The sequence below is a fragment of the Aspergillus novofumigatus genome (assembly GCF_002847465.1).
Source record: "Aspergillus novofumigatus IBT 16806 chromosome Unknown P174scaffold_10, whole genome shotgun sequence".
NCBI lineage: Eukaryota > Fungi > Ascomycota > Eurotiomycetes > Eurotiales > Aspergillaceae > Aspergillus > Aspergillus novofumigatus.
Genome location: NW_020194283.1, coordinates 420814 through 442282, shown reverse-complemented (window position 1 = coordinate 442282; position 21469 = coordinate 420814). Strand labels below are relative to the sequence as shown.

Genomic DNA, 21469 nt, shown 5'->3' with positions numbered 1-21469 from the left:
TTGATGGATCCTTCGGAGCAAGAGGATTTCCCGATATTAAGGTATCGAGAGGGGTATCTCATTCGACGATTCCTCCCTCAGCAGTAAGTTGCCAAGGTCGTTCTAGATAGGAACCTGTAGTCTGTCATTCTCCTTATTAGTGGATTTGAAGGTATCAATCACTATTGACCACCAGAGAGTATTGACGAGTATAGCCATTCATGTTTCAGGATGTTACCACATTCTTTACTCCAAGCAGGAATCAGAATTCCATTCAAAGAATGGACCACTGTCGTCATTGCAGCGCTGTCGACTTCGGGAAAGAGTTCCGAGACTAATGCAGAGTAGGTAGTCGTATCTGGAGAATGAGATACATACAACAGACCCCGGTGGATAGATACATGATAGTAGGAATCGAGCTTACCTCCTACCAAATACACAGTAAGCTCATCGAGCGATACCCACAAATAATCCGCCAATAGAACCGTGGACTAATACTAGGTATACTTTACGAGTGGCCGTAGATCCCAGCCCTATCTCACATTCGCCGGGCATCAAGGGCAACACTACGTATACGCAAGCAGGCCATCCAAGGGCTCGCTTGGGGTCTGATAGTTCATCCAAATCAGGCCTGCTAATTCAACTATCGCTTATGGCGGAGTGAAGCGTAGCACGTCTTATGTATCCCCTTTTTACCTCGTAGGTTCAGTGCTCAATGTGATTGGTGGAGTACCTTTTGCTATTTAACCTTCTGAGTGGCTGAAAATCCTACGATCCCGTGCTCTTCTTCCAGGTAAGTTTAGGTTGCCAGGTATCATCATAGCTCTCCTCTGCACCTCGCGCAGGACATACACTCATGGAAGTAGGGGCCTTGAGGCTAGTTGACGCCGGCAAGTATTATTTGTCAGCCACTGTCTAGTAACTACCACCAGCCCCATTTCGCAAGATCGCACACACGGAGTACCCCTCTACGCCGAACAAAATACCCGCATATTTAGCAACAGATGGACTGTCGATCACTCCTTGCATATTTGGAATTCCACGGAGCCTGTGGCTGTGCGCATTGTGGCTGAACCGCCCAAGCCACAATTAATTGTGCCTAGTTTCTCGAGAGCTGAAAGGCAAGGAATGCGACGAGACTATTGATACTAACCGAGTCAGAAGGGAAGGAATGGCCCACTATATTTACGGTTCTACCAGTTTCCATGCGTGAGACCTGCTCGGCCGAGTCAGATCTAACGTGGATGGCGCGTTCGCTCGCCAAGATGCAGATTCTTGATAGGCTATAGACTACAGCATTATCGGACAGACGGAAATCCATGTGGCGTAGGTTTGGCCACATCCAAGATTAGCTTGGATCTGCAATCGCTTGCGCAAATTGCACGGTCTTTGCTCTTGTCGGCTCCTTGACTTTCCTGGAAATGATGGTGGGGTCGATGCGAGGAATGTGTACCAGACAATGCTGGTAGCGAGGACAGCTCATTTTCCATGCTTGATTTGAAGGCTAGCAGGTGTACCCCGACAGCCGAGAAGGAGCTACTTCGATGCTTGCGTTGGGGCTATCTTAGACGGGACAGAAGGAAGAAATAAAGATTACTTGGTTGGATTGATATCTTGGCACTCGACAGATGACTGCCTGTGGAGGGTGGGTGTGGGTGTCTATGGTAAGCTTTATGATCCTGACTCCTGAGACAATATGCCCTTGTTGACTTGCATGGCTCTAACAATTCGGTAAATCGGTGATTATCCCTCAACACCCTCATAACATGTAACGGACGCTAATTCACAGCAATAGTAGCTTGTCCACTCGTAGATCACTTGACAACTCCTTGCATGATACGCTTTAGTCACTCCACATGCCTTCATCTTGGAGCTCGGCGTCTTCGTTAGCCTCCTCCATCGCTCTTCGATGCGCCTCAAGCAGAAACCAAGTCTCCTCAGCCGGTGTATCCGGTCCTATATTGGCGTCCTCCAATTCCGCAACACTCACACACACCGCTGCAGTAAATGGAGGCGCCGGCTGCTGGAAATCTTGTGGAACCTGGACCGTCGGACACGGCGAGGGTAGCGGCGCCTCCGCTAACCCAGGTGAAACCTTCCAAACAACCGTGACAACATAATAGTCCAATTGACCCGGTCGAACCTCATCCCTCAGCCATCGCTCTCCCTTTAGAATAGAACTCCCTGTCCACTGCGACACCGACATATCAGCCTTATCAGCCGTCAGGAACCTCCCGTCCTTCCGCCGGAAGAACCACTTCTCAGCCGCCGCGTTGGCAATATACTCCACCTCGTCCCTGCGACGTTCGATACTCTCAAAGTCCATGCTAAAACGCGTCACACTTTCCGGGAAGCGGATCCTATTCACCCACTCCGCATCAATATAGAGAGGCTGGTTCTCCTCCCACATCCAGAAATCCGTGTAGCGGATCGTCAGCGTGATGCTCCGCGGATAGAAATGCGTCATGTCCAGCAACGCCTTCATCTCATGTCCTTCTTCGAGCATGAAAAGCTGCGCGAAGATCCTGATCCTGCCGGCTTCGACCTTGCCGTGCATCCGATGGATCAGGTCCAGGCATTGCTGGAATGCCCTTGGCGAGAGCTGTTTCGGTGCTCGGTCGTGCCATGTTAGGTAGAAGGCGTGCTCGGCGTAGGTGAACGGCATGAACCAGGCTTCCTGGTAGACGCGTTTACATGTCCGGAGGAGCTCTGTGTGGGTGCGGTGCGGGGCGTCATAGCCCGGCCGTGTCCAATATGTGTCTTTGCTGTATGGGTTGTTAGTGTCCTCGAAGGCGGCAAGAGCGTAGGCGAAGATTTCCCGGCGGATTTCTGGGGGTATTATCGAGAAGAGTGGGCTTTGGTTTTGGACTAGGCATGATGTGAAATTGGGAGGGTGGATATCTGGTTCTGCCATTGTGATGGTGGTAATTTATGGTCAGGTCAAGAAATCCAAGGATTAGACTGTGCTTTTAAGCTTCGGGATAATGTGGGGAAACAGCATGGCAGCCTGGTGGTGGCGTGCGGGTGCCTAATGTCACCGCGCATCATTGACTCAGGATAAAACCCTTCATTATATGGGGAAGCGCGTCAAGTACATGCTAATGACTCTCCCAAAACTGCGCATCAATAGCAATCAACCGATTGAACAACTGATCTCTCGCTTTCATCCCCGTCAAATGATACGCCTGCTCACTTTCGCTCCCAGAAATTACCAATCCATCCGCAGCCTCTTTGCTCCCCGCCGTCAGCTCAACAATCAACTTGCCCTTCCATCCCAGCCCTTCCGTCTTCTTGAGCTCTGTAATATCACTAACAGGAATCTGAAACAAAACTGATCCCTTCTTCTGGCTCTCCAGCCTCAAATCATCAATCGATGCAGACTGCGTAGTCGTAAAGTACATCACAGGCGGTTCCTGCGCCGAGTCGATCACAGCCGTCCCGCGCTTCCGCTGGAACTTTGCTTCAAATTTGAGGGGACCTGTAGGCGCCGCGAACCAATCCTTCTTGGCTAGGAGCTCGAGGAGGGTCCGCGTGTGTGCCGAGTTGGCGATGCGCATCGCGCGGTCGAATGCGCCGTGGCTTTTGATTGCGGTCGCGATTGTGCGGCGGACGATTCGGAGGATTTTGAAGAACCATCTCTTTCTCTGTTTCGGTACTGGTTCGGTCTGCGGGTCTGTAGATGAGTCTGTCGATTTGGTTGCTTCTAGGTTCGTGGGGGCTGCGTTGGAGGCGATGACGGCGCGTGCTTTGCGGCGGATGAGCGACGAGGATTCCTTGTCTTCGGTGTCTGGTGGGGGAGGGAGAGGAGAGGAGTTGATCTCGCCGATGCGTAGCAAGGTCAATGTTAATTGTGCGTTGGTTGGGATGCCTTTGAGGAGTGTTCTATGCTTTGTTAGCATGGGTGGGTTCTAGGAACGTTGGACATACTTTTGCAGGTCGAGGTGTTGCTTCCAGTTGGGGATGTTGCGATTGAGGTAACCTATGCTGTAATTGATGATGGGCTCTCCGAAGAAGCCCAGACCAAGTGTAAAGGCAGTAGCCTTGATTATGAAATTGCTCGACACAGCGAGCGACAGCAGGCATACGGAGGCCATAATTCCCACCAGACGTAGACGAGGGGTGTATGTGACAAATGGAGGTGTCGGTGAAAGTAGACTGTAATACCCTGTTAGTACTGTCTATGCGACTTATGAAGAAAACATACTTGCAGAACTTCTCATAAGCATCGGTAAGGTCATTCATGGTCCGCATTATCTCGTCGGTAGCGTTGACTACCTTCCTCTTCATCGGCTTCTGCGTCTCTGTTGTAACACTCTCATCCAGCACATCTGCCGTACAGACAACATCTTCGAGACTCTCCGGTTCGGCCACCTTCTCGGCATCTTCAGACACAGCCTGTCCGTATTTACCAGTAGCACTCTTCATGGCAATGGTCGCAACACTGTTGACAAGATTGTGAGCCTCCCGCTCAGCAGCCTCTCCTTTGTGCCTTTCCGAGGCCCCGGTGACACTGTTCTGCTTCCCATGACCCCCAGTTGCCGAATTCTCCAAGTCAGTAGACACTGGAGATGGGCCAGGGAAAAGCGCCCGACGGAGTGGCGGACACAAAATCAGTGCAATTAAGAGCCCCGACAGTGTAAAGATAACCACATCAAACAACCAGGCGATAAAATAACCCTGCAAGCATTAGATTTGACCCCGTCTTGAGAATTCTGCATCATGCTTACTGCACAGAAAATACCCGTCCGTCGTGGCTCTCTCCACGAGCGTAACCGGGCGATATGTCTGCAGAAACCCACCACCCCAATCACGACCGACGTATAGAAACGCTCGATCGTGATCCGAAGCTTCTCCGGTGGAAATTGCTCCTCCTGCGCCCTGTTCAGATCGAGATCCTCCGAGGCGGTATTGGCTGCAGCCTTGACATGGTATATTTGCTTTCGGGGGTCAACACACCGCGATCGAACAGACTGTCAGTAATCACTTACTTTGTTAAATCGCCGGATGAGCATCCACAGGTCTTCATCTGACAGTCCTGTCGTTAAAGTTTCCGTGGTAGCTTTAGACGCTGGTTTGGGGCGATTTCTGCCAGCATCGAGTTTCAGGACTGGGCCTGCTGGTCCTGGACCAGAAGGAGGGGTAACGTCATTTTTATCTTCGTGCCTTACTTCATCTTTGAAATCGCCTGGAATATCTATCTGAGACATACTGGGATGCGGTTGTGGTAAGCAGGGATGTGTCAGTGTAACCGTCAACGTCCAGATAAGATCTGGGGCCAGCCTTGACCATCCACGGGTCGCGCAACGGAGCCTGAAGGGTGGGGCATCCACACGTCATCGGCCGGAATATCTGGGGGTTGGTCACTGGCCACAAGTGTTGATTTTGATATTTTAATTGAGTTCTATTAGAATGCTACTGATAATCGATGCTATTTCTCTTGTGTCTAAGAGGTGAAGTTCAGTACTCGACTCTGTTCTTCATTGTCCACCCTCTGTGTACATATATATATAATGGTGGAGGTTGTCAATATGGAGGAACCAAGGAGATACAATACAATAAGAACCAGCACTGGAAGAATTATCTTGATACTGTGAAGGGGCTACTAAAGTTGCCACTCTTCTGGAGGACAATTATGTTTCATACTTTCTTCTTCGTGGCATGGCTAGAAAACATAAGCGGTCCCGCCACAGTCAACATCAGTACAAGCGCACCCTTCTGCATTACAATATCTGATAAATTATTTAAACGGTATATAGCTCGCTTATTACAGTAAGTTTTCTCCTCTAATTCTCACCCCCAAGGCTAATCACAGATAAACATAGCAGAATGGCCCACCAGTCGTATCCAACAACTGCCGGATAGTCTGCGGCGGAGCCAGCACACTGCTTATATCGACAATATCATCGAGAGTAGCATTGGGCGCGTCCGGCACCAGAGTGGGAAGGACGGTCTGTCCTGCCACGACATACGTCCGCGCCTTGGGGTCCTGGTTCTGCCACGTCCAGAAGACACGGTCGATGGCGGCGTGGTGGAGGTAGAAAGCAGGGTCACCGGGGAAACGAAGAAATCCTATTGCATACGCCATTAGCTTTTGGTTTTAGACCTCAACGGAAGAAGGAACAATACGTACACCAGCAGGATCACCGCCAATGGTATAGTGGCCGCCGCTGTGGATACCCAGGTAGCCGTTAGGGTAATCACCCTGCATTCTATTCTGAAAGTCAAAGATGTTGTCCTGCTCATCGATCAGATCAACCACGTGTTTGGTTGTTGTCCAGCTCGCTGCATCCTCAGAGATATCACGGCGGAGACAGCGGGGGTTGTAGTTCAGTCCGGAGCCGTTCTGAGCGACGATTCCTGGGACCTTGAGACTGGGGAAGACGGGGCCGAGGTTGACGGTGAAGCTGCACCCCTGTTAGCTAGTCACTTGTGTTACTAGATGTGCCGACACCTTACTTCTTGAACGGGCCGGAGAAGATACAGCCACCTCCGTTTCCAGGAGTCAGAACGATACCGGGGGCAGCCTCGGAACCATTGTGCGGGATGTATGATCCGTCTCCGGACATACTGTAGTCAGAGCCATCGAACATGGGAGAGTTACGCGGGTCATCGGTGTACTTGTTCCAGGCCCAGTATGGCTGGTAGCCGGTGTAACCGCATTCGTTGCGGAGGGCTTGTTCGTAGGCCCAGGTGAAGTAACGGTGCCATGTCAGAAAGTTGCCCTGACGTCGACATTAGCTCAAGCATTTTCTCTGGACATTGGAAACATACAGTGCCGTGGATAAACCATGTCTGGTTGATGTGGACAGCAACAAAGTCATCATAGCGAGAGCGCGCGCCAGGGGCAAATGTCGGATCCAGTTTCGAAGGCTTAGAAGCGAGACACAGCACTGCGTCAGTGTACTCTTTGCGCTCCTGTTTCGAGAGAGAGCCCCTGCGAATCCAGCGTTAGTGGGTCCTCTCCAAATACTGCGACACGGGGCTGATTCACCATTCTCGGCGAACCGTTGCGGTAAGAGGGGTGCATGACTTGCTGGCATCCGGGTTGGAGAAGTGATAGAGAACCTGATTGATAAGTGCTTTTCCCGCAAGGACATCCCACTGGTCAATGCTAAAAGCTGCAGTGGGCGCAACTGCAGCCAAAGCCGCAATTGTTGACAGCACTGTGAACCGCATACCGAAAGCTTTTCTGATCGACAAGGACAAATTGAAGGATTTGGAGAGGACGATCAGGAAAGGGTGAAAAAAAAAAAAAAAAAAAAAGAAAAGCTTCGCTTGATTTCCGGCTATTTAAACATATCGCTGGGACAAAATCGATGCCTGGACAACGTGGATTTGTCGGCGCCGAAGCATATGAATAACTGTCTGCTTAGAGGCAAGCTAAGGGCAAATTAGTATAATATTAAGTGAACGGACCCAAGACTAGACAGAGCTCTAGAACTATTGGCAAGCACTCATGTTTAGCTTATGGTAATTCAGTGAACTTGGGAAACTGAACTGCTATGTCCTGTGGAGCGAGATATGCATGGAAGGCTTGATAGTCTGCCTTGATTAATATTACCCGTCTATATTATTGCGTCTAAAATCCGACCATTTTCGGACCATACAATGCCGGAAGATCATATGCAGTGACAGCAGTGACAGCAGTCAATGCAGATAATTCGCGACTTCTGAGGTTGAAGAGAACGCACTCCCCTGTTCCATTAGGGTTACGGCCAGCCTGCCACTGTCAGCAACAGATTGAATTGAGTCAAGGGAATCCACAATTTTTACAGGGGTTCATCTTCCACTTCCGGACTTTTACTAAAATGTTTCGGACAATTGTACTGTTCAATTGCACTGACTCGTTCTCGAGCATAGGCCCGGCCAATGACGGGAACAGAGAGTTCAAGGATAGGACACTATCTCACAGTGGCACCATATCCACAGGACAACTCATTATTGCTGAGAGATAACTTGAGCTAAACTCCTGCGCCGCACAAGGTAGATAACCAGGTAAACCAGGTAAACCAGGTTAAATTCTTCCACTTTCTCCGGTGAAGGCGAAGGGACGGCACACTAGCGTCCGGGACTACTCTAGTGGCATTGCGTGGCACATTTCCATAATGCCCATTTGCCTACGACATATTTAGCCCTCGCCTATGGATCAACGGACCCTGATTGACCGAACGCTACATTTGCACTAAGTGGGGGTTTTCTCGGTGCCATTTATAACTTACCAATCTCCGACCGTCGCTATTCTCCTCTTGGGTGAATCGCCCGCTGCTGGTGGAAAATACCCCGTACTATCTCCAGATCGAGTACTTAGTCGACATCTTGTCGACAGGGTTCATGGAACCTGGCCTCTAATAATCACGGACAGTAAATGAAGTGAAACCGACATCGGCTCCGTCCGATCTCGTATTGGAGGATGGACTATGGAGACGCTACTTGTTAAGATTCTATGGCATTTTCCCGAACCGGTCATCGATTACTCCAGCGGAGTCAAGGAAAGCGAGGGCTCCCGGGTCCCCGGCTTAGCATTGGTATTATCTAGTATAGCCTGGATAAAATTGGCCTCGTTGAGTTGGAATGAATTCAGCCTATGCTTCTATCTCAAACCGGGCTACTGCAACTAGTTGGCTAGAGGCGACGGAGTACGTCCACAATGCCGTTGTCATTAGTATTATTATGTGTTCGCGTCAGCTAGTTGCCGGAGGAGATTACTCTCTTCATCACTCTGTCCCGTGTGGGCTGATCTGCCTTTGATTCTACCGGAAAGAGCGACTTTTCTCGGTAACAGAAGTGGTCAAAACGTGCTGTACATTTTGTCAATGCACTCTTATGGTGACAATTGGCATTCCTCGATACAGTGACATGAGTTGTGGAACAATCTCTATGTCGAAATAAGGGATTCAGCAACATACTTGCAGGCCCCAAAGGGATACCACTTGTCTCTCGTCCAGCTGTCTTCCCTCTGGAGGTGGCAATTGAACCACAAGCAAGAATTTTCTTGCCTGTTCGAAGGAAGCTAGACCACGGCTGGCCACTTGGTCCCCTGTCTAGTTTGCATCTCGTGCACGCACTATATTGGCTATAACACTAGTCTGATTCATGCCAACGTGCCGAGAAGCAGTGTATTCACCTGCGTCGGGGATTCGGACGACCCCTGCTCTTCTTGTTTCCTCCTTAGTAGAATTTTTAGGGAAAGAGAAGATGAAGGACTGAACTCCGCTGGTATCTCAGCGAGACTGGGAGCACCGCCTTCTCGAGAGAGTAGGCCGACTATCTGAATCTTAATTAGTGAAGTGTATCCTTGCCCCTGTCCGAGACCATGCCGTGTCTCTGTGGCAAAACGGGGCAGCATATGTATTCCACTGGAAAGCTAGCTGAAGAATCTCTCGTGTCCTCAAACGCTGGGATCCTATGTTGGTCTTACAGAAGTGTAAAACTTTAATTTTGATACCTCTCGTGCGCTTTGTAGCTGCCGAGGGTCTTAGTGCCGGGTGGAAGCCATCTTTCTGTCGATTGTTCCTGCATATCGACTAGACCAACCGAAATCTCATTTCCTCCATAAGAGGGCAGAGGTATCCCAGACTCTTGAGCCCCAAAACGCATCGTACTGTCTTGCACGGTTGCACCGATCTCCGCGCGATTGCCTTCCCCACGCGGAATATAGGTGGATCTCGTCCCCGTTGCCATGAACGGCTCCCGATAAAGATCGACAAGACCCAAGAATTGAAAGGAGCGCGATCTTGATCGGACGGACTCGAGATGACGAGTCCAATTCACCAGACGTTCGAGGCCTTGGTTCCCCGGCAATCGACGCCTACATTCGAATTCCCCCTCCATACAAGAGGCCCTACGAATGCGCCTCGCATCCTCGCCATTGTGGGCTTTTTGACAGGTCTATCGGCCTTGTTGGTTGTGCTGCGCTACTACGTGCGATTATTCATTCTGCGAAGATTTGACATTGAGGATGGGATCATCCTTATAGCCCAGGTAGGTTGTGGTCTTCAGACAGCCTTTGACAGGCAGTACTAACCATATCCATTGCTGATAGGCATGCGCTTTTGGTGTCCTTGGATGCTTTATTGGAGAGACACACCGTGGACTGGGCCATTACAGCCGCGATATTGGTTTGGAGGATTTGGGGCCATTGTCCAAGTGGACATTTTTCCATGCAATTGTCATTGTGTTGGGGATAAGCTCGGTCAAGATATCGCTCGCTTTCTTTTTGCTGCGATTCGCATCACAGAATAAGTTTATCAAAAGGTTCATCATCGGGGCGCTCGGTAAGGTCGAAATGGCATGCTAAAGATACTTGACGGATTGCTGACTGTGCAAAGTTTTCCTCATACTTTTCACGATTGCCTGCATTCTAACACTGATATTCCAATGTATACCTGTCAGTGCAGCGTGGGATTATACCCAAAAGGCTACAGCAACGTGTTATTCAAGCAAAACCTACCTAGCTATTGGCGAATTCAACAGTGGTAAGTTTCCTCTTTCTGTTCTGAAAAGAATGGGGTTGCTGACAGTGCCTCCAACAGCTATCAATATCGTTACCGACTTTGTTTTCGCAACTCTGCCGGTTTTCATGTTCTATAATATCCAGGTAAACAAGCGCACTAGAGCCTCCCTAATGGGGATTCTTAGTCTTGGATACTTGTGAGTTGTCTCGGCCCAAAGTCCTGATAGTATACTCATGGGATCCCAGTGCATGCGCCGCAGCTATCGCCAAAACAGTTTACCAAAGTCGAGTGTTCGAGGAGCAAGACGGGTGGCGGTAGGTTGATTACCCGGTTTCAGTTTCAGTCCCTTACAGAGGCTAACTTGCGTTCCGTGGCTCAGTGACCCTAAATTTCTCATATGGAACTGGTATGTTTACCTCTTTTCTTCGACACCCAGCATGGAATTGACATGTTCTACAGCGTTGAGCTCAACGTTGGCATCATCGCCGCCTGTTTCCCCACGATCAAACCCCTCGTCAAGTCTGTCATCGGAAGCACTTGGAGTTTAGCCAGCAACTCCCGCTCGCGAAAGCGAACAAACAACGCTTACTACGGACAGTCATCGAGCCATGCATTGGGCTCCATAAGACGCAGCCGGTTAGAGCATGAAGCGCAGAAGTACAATGTGCATATCGATGCTGTTCGAACATCCTTGTCAGCGTCTGAGGGGGAAGCGAGGAGAACTTGGCGGCTCATCCGTCTCATCCCCGTCTTCAGCGTTTGTCGTCCTCGAGAATACTGCGCACAACAGAAGTAATCGTGCACTCTGAGGGGGGAAGCGATGCGGTTGGGCTAGGTATAGGGCCCAAGCGGTCAGTGGACGATCGAGTATAGCCACGATGTATGACAAATTCCCGAGACATGACCATGACTTTGTTTCCAGAATATATCTCAAAATCATATGCGAGTCTTCTTTCATGAGTCATATTGTCGATGGGCTCCTGTCTTGCCCTCTATTCTGGGGGCTGAAACTGACTGTGAAACTGATTGTAGCCTTCCATGTAGCCTTCCGTTGAGAGATCCTCCAGGCTCATAGTGATGCTGATGCAAGTCTCAGGAAGGTATCACTGTCACCATAATCCCTTCAGTCGTATCTCGTTCAGCTTTATATTACAGCCTTAGGCGAGAAAATGAGCCACGTGACCCTACCTCTCCGTCGTCTTCGCCGCTTCCTTCCAGTTTGCACTGTTCCAAGCTCAAGTAGGTCTGCACCTTCTGCTCATCCTTAGACTTGTTCTTGAACGCTCCAGATGAACCCTGTCTCCATCGGAATGTAATCCGAGTCTCCGAGGTGTCTCGCGAATCACAACATGGGAATCTCACTTTTAATAGCCGCGCGAATGACTGTACCTTGGCGTTGGTAAGCGAGCCAACCATAGCACGCGCTAGAAAAGCACGTGCCTTCGGCTCGCTTGGCGGCAACTTTGAATCTCTCCATCTCGCGTTCGATCCAAATTGCTCCACATCGAAAGTTCCTGCGAGAACCTTACGCCACTTGGCCGTGGTTCAAGATCTTCGCAGCGGACACACTGGGTCAGATGGAGACAATACGCGCGGAGTCGGTTTGTCCCCATTTGAGGTCTCCACATTCAACACTCAAGTGCCCATATCACGCCGCGTTCATTGCAGCATCGGCGTTATGGGGGAGGACGCAGCAAGGTTGCCGGTGCTCGCCCCTGCTTCCGTTGGCACACCGCGAGCTGTGGGGATATCAACTTTCGAACGTCGCCGTCACATCGCTGTGACTGCTTGCGCGGAGTGTCGTGCCAAGAAACGTAAAGTAGGTTTCAACTAGACGTACCCAAACCCCTAGCGGTGTTGACTTTCTTTCCACCATCAGTGTAGCGGGAAAAGTCCGTGCGCGGCATGTGTGTCGATGGGCAAAGAATGTCTGCTTGACGCGGAGGGCAGTCAGCGCCGCCTAGTCAGCACTAAACGACGAGGCGGTGAAATGGCGAGTAAGAACTCGACTGTGAAGAAAAAGGTGCAACCGCTGGAGAACGAGGCCCAGTCGTCAAGTCGCCATCCACCAGATGTGTCAACGGCGCATGCCGAGGCCGGCAAGATGGCCGTGATTAGGTACGAATCTAGCGAGACACGCGCGTGTGATGTTCAAGGCACGGCCTCGACAGATATCGTCGAGAACACCGGGACTGATTCAGTCTCTATGCTGAAAGATAGCTCTTCCGATCGGTCAACAGAAGACTGGAACAGCATCTGGGCTATATATGAGAGAGTCCGCAACTGTGCACCGGCAGACCTCTCCAATGTAGTCAATGCCATCCGCAGTAGCTCGGATCCGACACTAGCAGCGCAATATTTGCACCAAGTCTCCCTTGGCCGACTCGCTGATGCCCACGTCGGCTTGTCGAACTTAGCAACAGAGTACAAGCTGATAAACTCACCGAGGCTGCAGGCCCTGTGCGAAGAGCCCATCCTTTTCGCTCCTGCAAAGCCATGGACGAAAATCACTGACAGTGACCGGCTGGTGTCTCATCTACTTTCTCTATATTTTACCTGGGATTATCCCTGCTACACGTGGTTTGATCAAGATTTGTTCTTAGCTGATATGATAGCTGGTCAGTCGAGGTTCTGTTCACCACTCCTTGTAAATGCTATATTAGCTCACGCCTGTGTAAGATGAGCCTTTCTGTCCCTCAACCTCTGATTTCCTGACGGAATTTGCAGCTATACTCCTATAGTCTCCGTAGACCGTGGGATCGTTTCAAGGAGATGGATATGTGTATCCGCTTCCTGTCGGAAGCCCGGCAGCTCTGGATATCACATCCACAGCCCACCTTGACCTCAATCCAGGCACTGGTTGTCATGAACCTGACCTACAACTGCCTGGGTAAGGACAAGATCGGCTGGTCCTGCCTGGCGGCAGCGATCCACATGGCAAATGAGCTCAAATTGTATGAGCCGTTGTCTGGTGTCCGCAGCGCAGGGTTGGTTGAACCCGCCTGGAATAGAGCCCATGCAGTCACGGCCTGGGGCCTTTTCGAGTGGCAAGCGTAATAACAGCCCCCGTTGAACTTCGTTTGCACCATATCTGACCTCGTAACAGACTCGTGGCAAGTGTAGTTGAAGATGCTCCCCGTCTGGAGCACCCGCCCTTTTATGAAATCCCCTATTCAGACGCCGAGTTTCTCGACCATAGTCAACGCTGGCACCCCTATCCTTTTAGTGGTCCCCTTTACCCGTCGCGTCTCTTCTCAACGGTCAGAGCCAGGTTTGAGTTGAGCATGGTTATCAATGACGTGACCGAATTCATTTTGGATTCCCATCATGTCGCTCCTACTGTCGCGGCCTTTATGTTAATCCACGAAAGACTCGCCAACTGGTTTGTCGAACTAAGTCCCGCACTTCATCCTTCAAAAGACGCAGCGCCACACATCTTCATCATGCAGTAAGTCACATTAACCCCTGCCACAATCCTTACACTGTCGCTTACAACCATAGCCTCCACTTTCACCTCAGCGTAGTCGCCCTCTGCAAGCCCATCCTCAGCTCAGGAGGGGAACCCAACCCCTCCGTCCTCAGCATCGCCAGCAAAGCCAAGCTCGCCACGCGCGAGATCATCTTCCTCTTCAAGCAGACCTTCGGCTGGAAATCCGCTTCCAACTTCCTCAACCACGCCCTCACCTACGGCGCCTTCAACGCCATGCCCTTCGCCAAGGACGGCGATCCGCGCTGGCGCCAGTCCCTGGAGACTTGCATCAGCGGCCTCTGGTACATCTCTTTTTCCTTCCCCGTGTGCAGGTACCTGCTGCGCGCGATCCAGCATGCGCTTGCTGCGGCGGGGTTTGCGGATACAGATCTTTGTCCCGAGGTTACCCGCATCCTACGATATTTTGCGCGTAATGTGTGGAAGAAGTCTCTGCTTGATACGTTGCAGAGTCGGTATCCGGTTTTCGATCAGCAGAATAGCTTACGGACGGTGGAGGATTTGCTTCTGTCGGTTGAGAGTTTGGCTTTGAATGATGAACATGGCTGATTACGTGATCGTGCGATATAAATAGAGTGGTTGGCTGGTGAGATATCATCGCCTTATGTATTTTACTTGCGGCGCCCCTGAATGAGAAACTCGTTAGTTTATACCAGGTGATTTGTTGCGCTCTGCATTCTAAAGAATCATGCCTCGTGTTTCGTTGCCAGACGGACACGTGACCCTGCGGGGTGGCCGGGGTGCTCAGCCACGGCCAGGCATCAACAACCCTTGCAGAGCTCGAAATAATCAAATAGTCTGACTCTAGCTGGGAAGCATATTAAAGAACCAGAATATGTGAGAGCTATACTATGTACTGCAGCAAAACCACCAAACATATGCCCACCATGGAGCCGGGCGATGTCCCTCCAACCTACAGGATTGATCTCTCTCGCCCCCCAGCAGAGCGATACGTTGAAGTTGCCAAGAAGTATCGCAACGAGCTCAGGTCGCTTACAGCTCTCTTCGATAGCCTGGTCGAGAGCATCGCACCCAGTACCTCGCTGGAATGGGTCAAACGCCTCGCGCGCTTATTCTTGCGCCGCGTATATTCCGACGAAGAAACGGAAGAGATCCGGGTATCAGCCAGGCAACCGGGATCGAGATGTATCTGATCGTCTCACTGAATGTTCTCCTCGATGTGCTGATGGGTTGCACGAGCGGTGCGGCCCGGGCACAAGACAAGGATATGACGTCTCGCATGCTGCATTTCCGAACGCTGGATTGGGGGATGGATGCGTTGCGGCGCGTGCTCGTGCAGTTTGAGTATGTCCGCGGGCCGGATTACGAGACCGTGCTGGCGACGAATATCACCTACATTGGGTTTGTGGGTGTGTTGACCGGTGTCCGGAAGGGGTTGAGTGTTTCGTTGAATTTTCGACCGAACCATGATTTGGGTGGGTGGTTGGGTGATTTGCGGTTCTATGGGAGCCATCTTCTTGTTATGCTGGGCTTGAGGAGATCGATTTCGTCGATGCTGAGGCAGTATATCATTCCGCGGGAGGATCCACGGGGGACTTTGTTTGGTCGCATGCTGGGCGTATTGGTCAAGAGACGTCAGAGGGTTGAGAAACCGACACTGAGCAGTATCTGCCAGCAGGTTATGCGCACGCCATCTACAGCGTCGTACCTGGTTTTATGTGACGGCGCTGAAGCCGCTATGATTGAAAAGGATCATCGGACCGCGAGGATGGACTCCAGTTCATCGTTCATCGTTGCTACAAATAACGACTTCCTCGGTTCAGAGCTTCCTCCGAAGGAAGGGGACACCGATATATCTTTTGGCGCGGCGCTGACCAGTGGAGAGCCCATCTCGATGACCGACTTCATCCAAGATAGTAAAGAGCGAAGAGCATGTATGCAAGCACACTGGGACAAAAAGGTGGCTCAAGCTGGAAGGTCGGCCCACGGTGTGAAACCACGTCATGATCCTTTGCGTCGCACACGCTCCTCTCGAAGTCGAGTGGCAGATCCAGTCGGTTCGACATCTACCTCCTTGGGCAAAGAGAGTGCAGGCACATTTGAGAACCATGAGGTAGCCGCCACACCGGCAGAAATAATACAGTGGACGGCGGCATATCCAACAACCAACGAGATGACGCATTTCTCAGCGGTCATGGATCCAACAAGTGGAAGGGTCATCTGGATTCGGAGGTTCCGTGATCCTCTCGATTTCCATATGTGGTAATCTCCTGGAGAGGTACCATAGCCATTGTCAGAATCAAAATTTGATAGCATGAGCAAGAACGTGAGGAACGCATAGTTTCGCTCCAATAAACAGCCAAGGCCGTTGCCATCACCCGAATGCCTGTAACAAGGGCTCAGTAGGACTATCCAGAGCTTTGATCGGCCATTCCAACCACTCAGTCCAATCCGGGCCCAGGAAATCACGAATAGACTCGATAAGGAATCGGCCCCCATCGCCAAACATCCACGAATCCCGGCACGAATGAAGTAAAATGGCATAATGAGCCAGGATCACAAGCGCCTCTGGTCGCCGCTGCAGCAGTAGGTCAATGTATTCCGGGGAAACAAGTACCGGCCATCCAGTGCTGCCATGATTAGGCCATCCAGTGCTGCCATTGCTACTTCCGGCGAGAGATCCACCAGCCATCAACGCATTGGTCGAGGTCTGTACGTGCTCTATGGCTTGTTTGTAGATGTCTGTCAAGGTAGCTCCGAGTTTTGCCGCTTGAACAAGGTTAAGAAGTTTCTCGCACCCCGCTCCCAGCCGACCATCGAATTGATAAAGGGACGCACCGTCCGTTATCATCGGCTGGAGGACTGACTGGTGCAGCATATCCCAGGCTTTCGCACAGATTGCTCTGACACCCCGATGGAGTCGAAAACAGTGCACGAACTTGTCCACAAAGTGCTCGAAATCGTTGTCCCTGTATACGAGCACATCGCAGAGCGTGTGAAGCCCAAGAATAGCCGAGAAGAAGAAAATTGGCACACACGTTTCTTGATTCACCTCCAAGTCTGTTTCCTTGAAGATCGCCAGAGCATGCGTCTGGAGCTGGGCGGCATGAGTCCGGTAGTACTCCTGTCGCTCCGGATGCTTGGTGCTGAGGTGTAAGGCGCTGAAGGCGAGGAGCTCATTCACCACATAGGGTGCTTTTAAGAGGTGCGGCATAATACTGAGGAAATGATTGGCATATTTCCTGCGGTCCAACTCCGGAAATGTCTCGGTATTTAAATGGTAGAAAAGCTCCATGTGAAGCATGTTCACTGGTGCATCTTGGGGAGTTCCTGGATTCGGGCTGAGACTGGAGCGGCCCGAGGGTACGTTGGTCGCTGGTGAGAGAGACGTAGAAGCCGCAGAGTGATCTGGCGAGTCTACAGGCCGTGTAACCTTGAACACATTGATCCCATACTCACACACCCGCTCTGAGACGGTGCAGTTGGAACATATGGGACGGTTTTCATTGCACTGTAGGATGATTAGTCATGCTCGGATCGCAACACGTGGGGAATCGGGGTGGAATACTTTGATATGGCGGCGCTTGCACTCCAGACAACCATTCCGGGACTTCTTATGAGCTCTGCGTGGCATTGTGAATGACAAGTCAAGTACTGTGCTTCAAGCCTATCAAGACCAAGACTGACCGAAATCTCATTCGACGGACGACTGTCGTGTTAGGTTCGGCTCTGGCTGTGCAGGGAAGGCGGACAAAGTCCTCCAAATACGCGGAAGCCCAAAGGCGACACTCAGGGGTCAGGAAGTCACACTTTTCGCAGTACCGCTGCAGTTCAGAAGAAAAAGTGTGTCGTGCCTGGCTCGAAAAGTCGAACGACGGATACGCCAATACGACAGAGACTGCCTCCGAACTGGCCACGCGCGACGAATCGGAAGAACGCAAATCCGCGTATGCACAGACCATGTGCAGTTTTTACCCGCCACCTTCCTTCGGCTCTATACGCGTATAGCTTCGGCTCGGCAGCAACAGAACTTCTAGAAGAGTTTGATTGTTGGTTCTATTCTAGTCTTACAAAGGAGGATGCCTAGTTGACCCGACTGCAATTGTATCCACCGTTCCATTTATAAACGATTCATATCCACCATCGCCATGTCTTTCTTCTACTCATCATCCCAAGTCATATCCAGCCGCTGTGCCGAAACAGTATTCCTGCAATGGCAAAATTAGAGCCATACTCGGGCGACTACTACCTTTGGAAATATGTCCCATCGATTCCAGCAGCTGTCATCTTCCTCCTGCTGTTCGTATGCATGACAGCCTTCCATTCCTGGAAAATATGGAAGACGCGGGCGCGGTTCTGCATCCCTTTTGCCATTGGAGGATTGTGTAAGTGACGTGTATCCCTTTGCTGTGCGTATGCAGATTGACTCTAACGACCCCCGACCACTCAGTCGAAATCATCGGCTATATAGGTCGGATCGCCTCGCACGGGAAGACTGGACAGCTTGGCCCCTACATCATTCAGAGCGTCTTTCTTCTGCTTGGGCCAGTCCTCTTCGCGGCTTCGGTATACATGGCCCTCGGACGCCTTATCCGCAGCATTCAAGCAGAGAAGTACTCTGTTGTTCGCGTCAACTGGCTCACAAAGATATTTGTCGCGAGTGATGTCCTCACCTTCCTCATCCAGGGCTCAGGAGCGGGTCTTATGGCGAGTGCGTCGAGTACGGACATGGGCAACAATATCATCATCGCGGGACTTGTGCTTCAAGTGCTCATGTTTGGACTGTTCATGGTCACGTCGTTTGAATTCGAGCGGCGAATGAGCCGCGCTCCGAGCGGGCATGTCTTTGATGCCGACGTGCCGTGGAAGACTCACTTGCATGTTTTGGATGCCGTCAGTGCTTTGATATTGATTCGGTCGGTGTTTAGGGTAATCGAGTACGCTGGGGGTCAGGATGGGTATTTGCTTGGTCATGAGTGGACCATGTACATCTTTGACTCGGTGCCAATGATCACCGCAATGGCGTTGTGGGCGGTGTGGCATCCGAGTGTCCTTCAAACTTCTACCTCGCGTACGCACTCAGAGGCATTAGATATGAGGATGAGTTGATTGAATTGGGTTGGTTGAGGGAATGTCTCTATAGAGGAAATGCTGTTCATGAATGATTTATTAGATTAGTGTGCGTGTCTGCAATTATTAGCTGTCGAAGAAATAGACAGGTCATTTGAGCAAATGGTAATCGAGTCGATTGATAGTATTTCTTTGGTAAGCCATTCATTTGCGATCAGGGTGAATAAAGCCCTTAGGATTGGGGACATTGGTCCCCTTGATTAGGAGCAACATTGTCGCTGCCACTTTAGAATCAGGGATTCAAGAGGCCATCATATTCATCCCTTGTTGATCATGTAATCAAACCCATAGCCCTCATCGCCAGTTAGGTTGCAGGTCTCTCAGTGGCAGCTAAGCAATGGAAATGTCCAAGTGGAACTGAGTGGGTCAAAGAAAGAATGCGACTACTTTAGTACTGTGTGGGGAGAAGCAACAGCAAAGTGGACCAGATGGCCAGCAGGATTGAAAGCGCTTCCTCTTATCCTCGAATGCCGACCATAAAGGAATAAAATACTACTGGTAAAACGAATGCGGAAGACACAGCCATCAAGGTCTCTGGCAAGGTTTCAGAATCGACGGAATGGTGGGGGGCGAGTGGATCTGACTGGTTAGCGTAGTGCGGGGTTAGTCGGCCAAGGATCTGGGGAATGCTACAGAGGTGTATTATTGGCTGGCTGTCGGGCGGAGTTGCATCGAACCGGCCAATAGCCGTGGTCCACCATATTTTGGGTCAGATTAAACACATCATGGAATTGAGTGGACTCAAAAAAGTACATGTCACTACTCACTAAGTCCGGGAGATCCGGTAGAAGCTATGGTGGATCTGGGGTTGTGGCCCGCTTCGACCGCTGGAGACGGAGAGCCGGTATGGACTCGCTAGTAGATAGCGATAGAATAGTTCAAATATCGTCTAGATTTCCACATTATTCTATGATCATTGCAGGACAAGTAAGATACTCCGGCTTGTACCTTGTTTGCACTGGCCGTGTGGTGTGATGATTATGTGGCTTGCTGTAAGTTGCACCTCCTTGCCCAGAACTACTAGTGCTTCCCCCCTTTTTCCCCTCCCTCAGGAATCCTACGACGCATTGTACTTTTACCAGTTGACAACCACGTAACTTGCGATGTCAGATCAAACAAGGCAACAGCTGGTCATTTAACCCCTCATGACGGGCGAATAATATTCGTTGTATAGATAATGTAAGACGACAAGTTACATACATGAAACTCCATCCCTGCCAACTGGTGGCGCAATAATCAGGCCATCCAGGCCACGGTACCCAAACAAAGGAAAGTGATCGTAAGTAGAAGCAAGACACTGTCTAGCTGCAGGTCGTAATAATGTTCAATGCAATAATTCCATCTCTCCAGGAGAACGGATAATCATGAAGTAACGCTCGATCATCTAAGTCGGCTCATGTAACGTAGTGTGAGGTAGACGGCGCCCATGGTTGTGTACATGGCGCCCCGCCTGCTACCCAGACCGGCTTGTGCAGCGCAAAGGAGGTCTGCGCAAGACCTGCTGTTGTCTTCGATCTCTCTGTAAAGTTCACCTTTTAGTCGTCTGCCCGTAGCCGACGGTTTCAATCTCAGGTTGAAAAGGGAAGCTCAGTACATACCTTTCTGGAAGAGTCTGTTCCGTAGAGTACCAAGTTGCTGTCTGGAATAGTTCGCCACGGACGAGCTCAGAGCGGAAAGGTTCTGGATAATTGGAGCTGACATTTTGGATGATAGGTTGGGATAAATGGGATCGCTTTGCAGATATGTATTGGCAGAAGGATGTCACGAGTTAAGCAACACGAATATACCTTGTACTTGAGGAGTACGACCATCCTCTCAGCCTTTATATACTCTTTTCTCGCCATCCTGATGCGGGGTAGTCACACGACAGGGGCTACCTAGGTAGCACAAGAATCGACGTCGACGATTCAGGCCAGTGGCGTTTGACTCGTAGGCATCGACCATGGTTATCAGCATATCCCTGGCCTCTCACGACGGCTACGCCTCGCTTGTGCTGGCAATGATTGGGCATTGTTCTTGATCGGCTGGTGGCAATCTGGGGTAGGTCGAAGAGTGTGTGATGCAGAGACGCCCATCCGTAAACCTAATGTACGTATGAGACAGTAACACGCCAATAGGATAACGGTGGCTAGGACAGGGTATCCTATTGCCACCGATTAAGCACTGCCCTGACCACAATCTCCCAATGGAATCAAGTGAGACTGGTGTTGAGATGATCTATGGTCAAGTCCTCGAGTGGTGATCTTCAACGCATGATTACACAATAGTAGGACATGAGTGGCCCTATCTTCTATCTTCTTCTTACCAAGAAGAGAAGATGTACAGCCGTGGTGTAGGCCATAATCATTCTTCCGTCGATAATGAGTGGCTATATGACCACTGTCACCTGAGGTTGAGAGCACGATTTACAATCCAAGAATATGCCAAATCATGGACGCAGCGGCAGGCATTATTAGTG

The 21469-nt window shown here is 50.7% G+C and overlaps 9 protein-coding genes across 9 annotated transcripts; 4 read left to right on the top strand and 5 right to left on the bottom strand.

Annotated features, from left to right (window-relative positions):
* Window positions 1-1579: 1579 nt before the first annotated feature.
* P174DRAFT_445860 (uncharacterized protein) lies at window positions 1580-2905 on the bottom strand. Its single transcript, XM_024828436.1, has one exon. The coding sequence runs from the start codon at window positions 2891-2893 to the stop codon at window positions 1823-1825; it is 1071 nt and encodes a 356-aa protein (XP_024677890.1). The 5' UTR covers window positions 2894-2905; the 3' UTR covers window positions 1580-1822.
* A 172-nt stretch (window positions 2906-3077) lies between these two features.
* On the bottom strand, window positions 3078-5214 carry P174DRAFT_515983 (uncharacterized protein; the record flags this gene model as incomplete). The annotated part of the gene is made up of 5 exons (XM_024832260.1): window positions 4968-5214; window positions 4707-4916; window positions 4184-4656; window positions 3907-4134; window positions 3078-3861 (listed from the first exon to the last, which is right to left on the bottom strand). The coding sequence occupies exons 1-5, from the start codon at window positions 5184-5186 to the stop codon at window positions 3078-3080; spliced, it is 1914 nt and encodes a 637-aa protein (XP_024677889.1). The 5' UTR covers window positions 5187-5214.
* A 571-nt stretch (window positions 5215-5785) lies between these two features.
* On the bottom strand, window positions 5786-7155 carry P174DRAFT_507610 (tyrosinase family protein; the record flags this gene model as incomplete). Its single annotated transcript, XM_024831388.1, has 5 exons — window positions 5786-6067; window positions 6110-6383; window positions 6436-6701; window positions 6751-6913; window positions 6971-7155. The coding sequence occupies 5 exons, from the start codon at window positions 7153-7155 to the stop codon at window positions 5786-5788; spliced, it is 1170 nt and encodes a 389-aa protein (XP_024677888.1).
* Window positions 7156-9381: 2226 nt separating this feature from the next.
* P174DRAFT_515981 (uncharacterized protein) lies at window positions 9382-11306 on the top strand (the record flags this gene model as incomplete). Its single annotated transcript, XM_024832259.1, has 8 exons — window positions 9382-9960; window positions 10022-10253; window positions 10308-10454; window positions 10512-10629; window positions 10679-10747; window positions 10813-10839; window positions 10893-11126; window positions 11147-11306. Exons 1-8 carry the CDS (start codon window positions 9733-9735, stop codon window positions 11304-11306), a joined length of 1215 nt encoding a protein of 404 aa, XP_024677887.1. The 5' UTR covers window positions 9382-9732.
* A 643-nt stretch (window positions 11307-11949) lies between these two features.
* Window positions 11950-14566, top strand: P174DRAFT_396904 (Zn(II)2Cys6 transcription factor). The gene is made up of 5 exons (XM_024823762.1): window positions 11950-12252; window positions 12313-13107; window positions 13161-13486; window positions 13540-13881; window positions 13935-14566. Exons 1-5 carry the CDS (start codon window positions 12112-12114, stop codon window positions 14467-14469), a joined length of 2139 nt encoding a protein of 712 aa, XP_024677886.1. The 5' UTR covers window positions 11950-12111; the 3' UTR covers window positions 14470-14566.
* A 232-nt stretch (window positions 14567-14798) lies between these two features.
* On the top strand, window positions 14799-16417 carry P174DRAFT_515979 (uncharacterized protein; the record flags this gene model as incomplete). Its single annotated transcript, XM_024832258.1, has 2 exons — window positions 14799-15005; window positions 15050-16417. The coding sequence occupies 2 exons, from the start codon at window positions 14799-14801 to the stop codon at window positions 16145-16147; spliced, it is 1305 nt and encodes a 434-aa protein (XP_024677885.1). The 3' UTR covers window positions 16148-16417.
* On the bottom strand, window positions 16256-17515 carry P174DRAFT_464430 (uncharacterized protein; the record flags this gene model as incomplete). The annotated part of the gene is made up of 2 exons (XM_024830389.1): window positions 16256-17392; window positions 17426-17515. 2 exons carry the CDS (start codon window positions 17513-17515, stop codon window positions 16256-16258), a joined length of 1227 nt encoding a protein of 408 aa, XP_024677884.1.
* A 545-nt stretch (window positions 17516-18060) lies between these two features.
* P174DRAFT_414204 (RTA1 domain-containing protein) lies at window positions 18061-19441 on the top strand. Its single transcript, XM_024824384.1, has 2 exons — window positions 18061-18266; window positions 18332-19441. The coding sequence occupies exons 1-2, from the start codon at window positions 18095-18097 to the stop codon at window positions 18988-18990; spliced, it is 831 nt and encodes a 276-aa protein (XP_024677883.1). The 5' UTR covers window positions 18061-18094; the 3' UTR covers window positions 18991-19441.
* Window positions 19442-20114: 673 nt separating this feature from the next.
* P174DRAFT_454967 (uncharacterized protein) lies at window positions 20115-21022 on the bottom strand. The gene is made up of 2 exons (XM_024829277.1): window positions 20610-21022; window positions 20115-20530 (listed from the first exon to the last, which is right to left on the bottom strand). Exons 1-2 carry the CDS (start codon window positions 20710-20712, stop codon window positions 20406-20408), a joined length of 228 nt encoding a protein of 75 aa, XP_024677882.1. The 5' UTR covers window positions 20713-21022; the 3' UTR covers window positions 20115-20405.
* Between the last annotated feature and the right edge of the window lie 447 nt (window positions 21023-21469).

Bases quoted from the DNA above. Each gene is read 5' to 3' on its own strand.
- P174DRAFT_414204 (XM_024824384.1), top strand. From the start codon at position 18,095: ATGGCAAAATTAGAGCCATACTCGGGCGACTACTACCTTTGGAAATAT. The intron at 18,267-18,331 runs GTAAGTGACGTG...CCGACCACTCAG, and splicing joins TTTTGCCATTGGAGGATTGT to TCGAAATCATCGGCTATATA.
- P174DRAFT_396904 (XM_024823762.1), top strand. From the start codon at position 12,112: ATGGGGGAGGACGCAGCAAGGTTGCCGGTGCTCGCCCCTGCTTCCGTT. The intron at 13,487-13,539 runs GTAATAACAGCC...ACCTCGTAACAG, and splicing joins GGCCTTTTCGAGTGGCAAGC to ACTCGTGGCAAGTGTAGTTG. The intron at 13,882-13,934 runs GTAAGTCACATT...TTACAACCATAG, and splicing joins CCACACATCTTCATCATGCA to CCTCCACTTTCACCTCAGCG.
- P174DRAFT_445860 (XM_024828436.1), bottom strand. From the start codon at position 2,893: ATGGCAGAACCAGATATCCACCCTCCCAATTTCACATCATGCCTAGTC.
- P174DRAFT_454967 (XM_024829277.1), bottom strand. From the start codon at position 20,712: ATGTCAGCTCCAATTATCCAGAACCTTTCCGCTCTGAGCTCGTCCGTG. The intron at 20,531-20,609 runs GTATGTACTGAG...TGAACTTTACAG, and splicing joins GAACAGACTCTTCCAGAAAG to AGAGATCGAAGACAACAGCA.